General features: G+C 36.1%; 1 protein-coding gene across 1 annotated transcript; it reads left to right on the plus strand.

The window, feature by feature from the left end:
• On the plus strand, nt 1-8,366 carry LOC130807487 (phosphoenolpyruvate carboxylase). The gene is made up of 10 exons (XM_057672705.1): nt 1-556; nt 2,505-2,896; nt 3,727-3,811; nt 3,996-4,218; nt 4,345-4,448; nt 4,528-4,615; nt 4,828-4,982; nt 5,082-6,080; nt 6,539-6,925; nt 7,760-8,366. Exons 1-10 carry the CDS (start codon nt 389-391, stop codon nt 8,054-8,056), a joined length of 2,898 nt encoding a protein of 965 aa, XP_057528688.1. The 5' UTR covers nt 1-388; the 3' UTR covers nt 8,057-8,366.

Consider the following 8,366-nt stretch of genomic DNA (forward strand, 5'->3'; position numbering starts at 1 on the left):
ACTCATTTAAAGAAAACACATTGAGTATTTGTTTGTATTCTCTGCTAAAGATTTTCTCTTAAGCATTTTTCATCCGCTATAAATAGTCGACACCATTTAGTCATCTACTCATCTTCTCGTGTAAGGAGCTTAAAATAGTCGCCAGACTTTTGCATGACCTGACTGCCGTTTATAATAACAATCACAAGCTCCACTCCACTTTCTAGAAAAAACCAGAATTTTTATCCTTTTTCCTTTTTCATTTTTCTAGAAGAATTTAGTACCATAATCTTCATTTATAGCTTTCTTAAAAAAAATAAAAAAATAAAAAAATAAAAAAAATCTTCATTTATAGTTCTCCAAAATTTGTGGGCATTGTCTTAATTAATTGAAAAAAAGAAATTTGATTATGGCTACTGCGAAGCTGGAGAAAGTGACATCCATTGATGCACAATTGAGATTACTTGCTCCAAAGAAAGTTTCTGAGGATGATAAGCTTGTTGAGTATGATGCTTTGTTGCTTGATCGTTTCCTTGATATTCTTGAGTCTTTACATGGTTCCGAAATCAGAGAAACGGTATTACATTCTCACTCTTTTTTCTTTTTCTTTTTTTTTTTATAAAAAATTTCCCCTGTTATTATTTTTATAAAAATGTAACTAATTGGATTCAATTTGGTCTAATTTCAGTCAAAGATATTTTTTAGTTAAATATTATTGTTGTTATATAATTCACTAATGTCGTTGTGAATTTCAAATCAAAATATATGTATTATGGTTAAATTTTGGGCTATTTAAAGTCATTTTAAGTGAATTATGAATTTAAAAGATGAATTAATCGGCAAAATTATTATGGTAGTTGTATTTGTGGCTTTATTTGGCTAGTTACAAACTCCCCATCCAGCTACATTGTCCATTTTTGATGTTTGTTATGGAATTGATTTTGTTATATACTTATATTAAAGATAAATTTATGCGAAAGTAACCAGATTAATCAAAAGCTTCAGACTTTTGACGAAAAGTGTAGATATACCACGTTCTCCATATTGGGGAGTTAGGAAGATTCCAACCACGGGCTTTATGTTAAAGCCCAAGATATATTATATACTTTTATCTATACATAATCAAAATAAACTTTTGACCAAAACAAAAGAGCAAAATGAGCATGGTTAATGACATATGAGTATGTTTTTGGAGGGTGTATTGAGTTGGGTGTTAGTTTTCTTGGGTTCTGATAAGTATTCAGATTAGATTATGTTGGTTGAACTTATCCTTGACCGAATATAATGTATATTTGGGAAATTTCACGTGGTAACCGTGAATTATCAGATTTTACCCATAGTAGACAAAGACAAATGTTTTTTTAATCCACAGCCTTCCAACTTTTCTATATGATAGATATAAAGAAAGTGTTTTTATTAACTTTATGGTATTTTTTTCCAACATAATTACTTTTTTTCAAAAAATAGACGTCGAGATGACCCTAATTTGCCACATATTTCGTAATCATGTTGAAATGAGTACTTAATTAACCAAAAATCTAATATTTTATCCATCACATGGAAAAACCAAAACTTCAAGGTCAGCATATGAAATTTCCCTGTCCCAATATATTTTATCAATCCTTTATCCGATTTTTTGTCATTGTAGGTTAGTGTTTAACTTCATTCACATACTCTAATAGTTCAACCTTTGCTTTGTTTAATTGCACTGTGATTTTGCATATTTTGCAGCATTGTTCTTGTCGATTCATTGTTGTTAGCAATTTATGTTATCTAAAATAAGGAACTTGTATATAAAATGAGTTATTGGTAGAGTCTTAGTTATACAATGCTGAATTGTCCATATCCATGTTGGGAGATCCCAGAAGTGTCATTAACTGTGGTAAATTATATAGTCCAAGTACTATCATTTGATTATGGGGCAAGGAGAATCACATACAGACAAAAGGGGAGGGGAATCGATCTTTCTTATAGACTGTGAGAATCAAACTCCTATCACAAGGACAAATTGAAAAACCTTTGACTACTATGCAAACCCATGATTATCAAATAGAAATAGTCCAAATAACATAGGTAGGATCATTTAACTTAAGTTTTATCATTTATGAACCCTCTATAGTGTTAAGGATTTCAAGTTTAAAGTGTTATATTACATATACCTACATTGCAATTATAGGATGTCTTTTGTTATGTGGGAAGGATAATGAAGAGATTTACTATGAGAATTCATGGTGATTCTTGTGTCATGATCTCGATGCTTGATGACTAATCGTCCTTTATTCTCGTTTCCTTGAAGAATATCATGCTTTGGTATTGTGTATTAAATAGTTTAAAGACTCATGGACTAATGATCAGTGTCACGTGTTTCGCTAATCGCCTTGCGAGTTGCGAATCGAAAAAAGCGAATTATGGCCGGTTTTAGGCTTTTTTGAACCATTTTGAGCGAATCGCGAATCCAAAAGGCGAACTAACTAACGAATTGTATGATACATGTGTAATCAAGAGGGTTTTTGTGCATGGACTAGGTTCAAGAATTGTATGAGCATGCTGCTGAATATGAAAGGACTCGTGACACTAAGAAGTTGGAGGAGCTGGGAACCATGATAACCAGCTTGGATGCTGGGGATTCTATTGTGGTTGCGAAATCTTTTTCGCACATGCTTAATCTTGCCAATCTGGCTGAAGAAGTTCAGATTGCTTATCGGAGGAGGATCAAAAAAATTAAGAAAGGAGATTTTGCGGATGAGAGTTCTGCAGTAACTGAGTCGGATATTGAAGAAACACTGAGAAGGCTTGTGGATTTGAAAAAATCCCCTGAAGAAGTCTTTGCTACCTTGAAAAACCAAACAGTGGACTTGGTTCTTACCGCTCATCCTACTCAATCTGTTCGTAGATCTTTGCTTCAGAAACATGGAAGGTTCGATCTTTAAATGATTTATGACTTATAAATAGTCTTTTATATTCTGCATTTTATTGGGTACGTTGATTGTGGTTATGTTCAATAATAGACTTTGTTATGGCATGCCTTTGATGTAGCATTGCTCTCTTTGGATTCATGATTAGTGTTATGATTATATTTTAATACTTATATTTAGTATATTTGGACAACATCATGGCCCTATCTTAACTTTTATTGGATCAAAATTTGATTCCTACGTTTTTGAAACACTAAATCAACATTTTTTTTGTTTCTCGTATCGAATCAAATTTCATTTTGTGTTGTATTGGTTTCTCAGTCATTGATTTTTATAGTTTCATCATGAGCTTTTCTTAACAACAATCTCTACACAATGAACTTTCTTTATAATAATCTCTGTATAATGAACTTAGTGAACAATTTCTTGCTTCAGGACAATTTTCTCTATGAGTGTGTTTAGATGGAAAGAAATGGAGGGAAGGAAAGGAAGGGATTTGGAGAGGTGAAGGATTCGTTTTTGGATAAAAAATGAAAGGGATTAGATGAATAATTTTTGTTAAGGTAATCTCTCCAAAGTTAGAAAGATTTGGAGGGAAAACTCTCATCTCCCTTTCTTTTCCTTCCTTTCTCTTCCATCCTAAACAAGCAAGAGTTACTTTTCTTCCATCTCACTTCCCCCTTCCTATTAGTCCAACTTTTCTCTCCAAAAATATTATATAAACACATTGTATATCTTAATCCCCTTCCTCTTACATTTGTCAAATTTAAAACATGTTTTTGTATGCTGTGTCTTTTTGAAAGAAACATAACTCCTTTGTATTTCTTTCCAGGATAAGAGATTGTTTGTCCCAATTGTACGCTAAAGATATAACCCCTGATGATAAGCAGGAGCTTGATGAAGCTCTTCAAAGAGAGGTACGGATTAATCGATAGGAAGTGTTTTTACTTTCTTTTGTAGATGTTAACATTATCTGAAATTCAATGTCCATTCTAGATTTTTTTTCACCACGGTTTTAGTAAGCCATAAAACATTGAAATCTTGATATGAATTTTTTTTTTTATCTTGCTAGTGTCTAATTAGGCATTTCCTTATATATAGATACAAGCTGCATTCCGTACGGATGAAATCAGGAGGATTCAGCCAACTCCACAGGATGAGATGAGAGCAGGAATGAGCTACTTCCACGAGACAATTTGGAAAGGTGTTCCAAAATTTCTAAGACGTCTGGACACAGCCTTGAAAAACATAGGGATCAATGAACGTGTTCCCTATAATGCTCCCCTCATCCAGTTCTCATCTTGGATGGGAGGTGATCGAGATGGTATGATCTCACTATTTGATATGTCTTACGGAAGAGCGAGGGAATATAATTGTGATTTAGTCAGTTCCATGGTTGGTGTTGTCCAAATTGCATTTTTCAACTTAGTTTTTTCCATATGAACTACAGGAAATCCAAGAGTAACACCTGAAGTTACAAGAGACGTATGCTTATTGGCTAGAATGATGGCTGCTAATATGTATTTTTCGCAGATAACGGACCTCATGTTTGAGGTATGAAGTAATCATTTATTCTTTGTCTATCTATAATCTCATATTGTAGCCGAATTTTTTATTATTTCTGTATTAACAGCTTTCCATGTGGAGATGCAATGATGAAGTACGTGCTCGAGCCCAAGAGCTTCACAGTCAATCAAAGTCTGATGCCAAACACTATATTGGTATGCCTTATGATATAAGTCCACGGTTTTTTCCTTTAATTGTCGCTAAGATAGAAGAATGCAAAGAAAGATTTCACGCCATATGCTTTGTTTTATATGTTTCCATACCCTTGTATAGTCGCACTACTCTTTTGCCTTTAGACTTGAGCGAAAAGCGATCGAGATGACGTTAGTTATTGATACCATCTCTTTTCTTTTAAAACTGTTTACAGAGTTCTGGAAACGAATCCCTCTAAATGAGCCTTATCGGGTTATTCTTGGTGACGTGAGGGATAAACTCTATAATACACGTGAACATGCTCGTCAGTTATTGTCGAATGGGTCCTCTGATGTCCCCGAAGAATCAATCTTCACCCATATTGACCAGGTTAGCTATTCAACAATGTTATAGCCGATCTATATGTTCTTATTCATTATCAGTATTAGAAAGCAATGTCATTTTCTCATTGTTTGTTAATTGTCTTAGTTTCTCGAGCCTCTTGAGCTATGCTACAGATCACTTTGTGCTAGTGGTGATCAGCCCATTGCTGATGGAAGTCTTCTTGACTTTATGCGACAAGTTTCCACTTTTGGGCTCTCGCTTGTAAAACTTGATATTAGGCAAGAATCCGATAGGCACACTGAAGTAATGGATACCATTACAAAGCACTTAGGCATTGGGTCTTACAGATCGTGGTCAGAGGAGAAGAGACAAGAGTGGCTTTTGTCTGAATTGAGGGGAAAACGTCCTTTGTTAGGCCCTGATCTCCCTAAGAGCGATGAAGTTGCTGATGCTTTGGGAACGTTTCATGTACTCGCTGAACTCCCATCCGATGGCTTTGGTGCATACATTATCTCCATGGCTACTGCACCGTCTGACGTTCTAGCTGTTGAGCTTCTCCAACGTGAATGTGGTATTAAGAATCCATTAAGAGTTGTTCCTTTGTTTGAGAAGCTTGCTGATCTGCAGTCAGCTGCGGCTTCCATGACTCGCCTTTTCTCCATTGACTGGTACAAGAATAGGATTAACGGGAAGCAAGAAGTAATGATTGGATACTCCGACTCGGGAAAGGATGCGGGTCGTCTTTCAGCTGCATGGCAGCTGTACAAAGTTCAGGAAGATCTAATACAAGTAGCTAAGGAATTTGGTGTGAAGCTTACCCTGTTTCATGGGAGAGGAGGGACTGTCGGAAGAGGAGGGGGCCCCACTCATCTTGCTCTTTTGGCTCAGCCACCCGAAACCATTCACGGGTCACTTCGTGTCACAGTACAAGGTGAGGTAATTGAACAATCCTTTGGAGAGGAGCACTTGTGTTTCAGAACGTTGGAACGGTACACAGCTGCTACACTTGAGCATGGAATGCATCCACCAACCTCTCCTAAACCAGAATGGCGTGCACTCATGGACGAGATGGCTGTCATTACCACCAAGGAATATCGCTCTGTTGTTCTTCATGAGCCTCGCTTTGTTGAGTACTTCCGCTCTGTAAGTTTTCATACACTTAGTAATTTTGTTTATGTACATATTTCCTTAAGTTCATTATGATTTCTTATATTAGTGTGGTTCACTTTCCATATTCATTATTTCAATTTTCAACATAGCAAATGATAATTTCAAGGGCAAGGCAAAGATTTTGGAGGCCCTATTTATTTTTACAATGTCGTTTCAAATGGGTCCTTTTTTATATTAAAAGATAAAATTTTTCCAAATCAAGAAAAGTAATTCAAGACAAAATTTATTGTAACATTATATTTCTTCAAATATAAAAAAGGTTTACAAACAATTCCCTTAAAAAATGTTGCTCAAACCGGGCCTGAATAAAAGGTTTACAAACAATTCCCTTAAAAAATGTTGCTCAGAACCGGGCCTGAATAGCACCATGTAATATTTGTAGCAACATAACTACCTCTAAGTTTAATCTTCTTAATTTACTTCTACTGCAGGCAACACCAGAGTTAGAATATGGACGCATGAATATCGGAAGCCGTCCTGCGAAGCGGAAACCTGGTGGAGGAATTGAAACTCTTCGTGCGATTCCATGGATATTTGCATGGACACAAACCAGGTTCCATCTACCCGTGTGGCTTGGGTGTGGAGCAGCCTTTAAGCATGTCATTGAAAAGGATATAAGGAATCTAGCAATGCTCAAGGAGATGTACAATAAATGGTCTTTCTTCAGAGTGACCATTGACTTGCTTGAAATGGTTTTTGCTAAGGGGGACCCTGGAATTGCTGCTCTATATGACAAACTTCTAGTGTCAGATGAATTGAAACCTTTCGGAGAAAACTTGAGAAAGAGTTACATAGAAACTGAAAAGTTCCTCTTAGAGGTAAACTTTTGCTTTTCACTAGTAAAATCTTTATATTATGAAACGAAAAACAAAAAACGCTCCTATCCTGCTTCCAAGAGCAAAACCATTTTTAATTTCTTCCAAAAATGTTCATACTGTCAGTGACATGTTTTGCTATGGATGTGGGATTATTAGGACGAATGCGAAATAGCTTAGTTAATCCCTGTATATCTAATTGAAGTTTTGATAGAACATATCTACCATCATAGGCTTTCTACAATCTTGAGATTGGTTTATGAAGGGGTCTAACATGGTTTACAAATAGTATTCCTGTTAGAGTATATAAATATATCATGGGGCCTCAACTATTAGCTTAAACTTTTGGTTGAGTTGGTTTCTTTGACATGGTATTAGACGCCAGCATGATAAGAGGTCACGGGTTCGAATCTCAACCACCCCATTTAAAGTAGTATATTTAGCGCTAGGTATGATGAGCGTATGTGTAGCAATTTGCATCCACACTGGCAGCCCAAAGGGCTCTCGTGTGAGAGGACGTGTTAGAGTATATAACATATGATAGGGCCTCAACCATTAGCTTAAGCTGTTGGTTGAGTCGGTTCATTTGACAATTTTGGACGGTAAATCTTCCCTTTTCTAGGAAGGAATGCCGCATTTTGCATCCCGTTCCTCACTTTTCAACTCATCCCCTTCAGCGTCTCTCCTCTAACTCCGCTTTAATTTTTCTATCCTGAAACTAACCCGAAAAAATTGGATTTAATCAAACCAAACCACTAGAGACATTCAAAGAGTAAGGTTAATGTTAAAGTAAACTATCAGCTGCAAGAAAACCTAATATGTACTTGTGTTGAACAGGTTGCCGGACACAAGGACCCGCTTGACGCAGACCCTTACTTGAAACAAATACTCCGACTTCGTGATCCTTACACCACAACCCTCAATGTCTTCCAAGCATACACCCTGAAGCGGATTCGTGATCCAAATTTTCATGTGAAACTAAGGCCACACTTATCAAAGGAAATAATGGATTCAAACAGCCTAGCAGCCGAGCTTGTGAAGCTTAATCCTACAAGCGAGTATCCTCCTGGCCTCGAGGACACCCTTATCTTGACCATGAAGGGTATTGCTGCTGGCATGCAGAACACCGGTTAAGCGAGAACATGCATCGTATAGGTACTCGGGTTACGAGGCTCTTATTGAAGATTCTCGTCATCCTTTGTGTGAACGACTCTATCTATTCCTTCCGTTGAATTCCCTGCAATGGCTGCTACTTTCGCAACCACATACACAAAAAAAAAAAAAAAATCGAAAAAAAATTGTTGTGATAAGTTATTATTAATGTTACTCTTTGTTTTTCTAGATGTTTGGGTTGTTTTGCCCAAAGAACAATTTCTACTTGTTAAAACTGTAATGTTGTTTTTATTTATGAGATGTGCATTTCTGCTTGTTTTTTTAAGAAGAA

Source organism: Amaranthus tricolor, chromosome 1 (genome assembly GCF_026212465.1).
Source record: "Amaranthus tricolor cultivar Red isolate AtriRed21 chromosome 1, ASM2621246v1, whole genome shotgun sequence".
Lineage (NCBI taxonomy): Eukaryota > Viridiplantae > Streptophyta > Magnoliopsida > Caryophyllales > Amaranthaceae > Amaranthus > Amaranthus tricolor.

Excerpts from the sequence above, each read along its gene's own strand:
- LOC130807487 (XM_057672705.1), top strand. The coding sequence starts at position 389 with ATGGCTACTGCGAAGCTGGAGAAAGTGACATCCATTGATGCACAATTG. Across the intron at positions 2,897-3,726 it reads TTGCTTCAGAAACATGGAAG|GATAAGAGATTGTTTGTCCC; the intron begins GTTCGATCTTTA and ends ATTTCTTTCCAG. Across the intron at positions 4,983-5,081 it reads TCTTCACCCATATTGACCAG|TTTCTCGAGCCTCTTGAGCT; the intron begins GTTAGCTATTCA and ends TAATTGTCTTAG.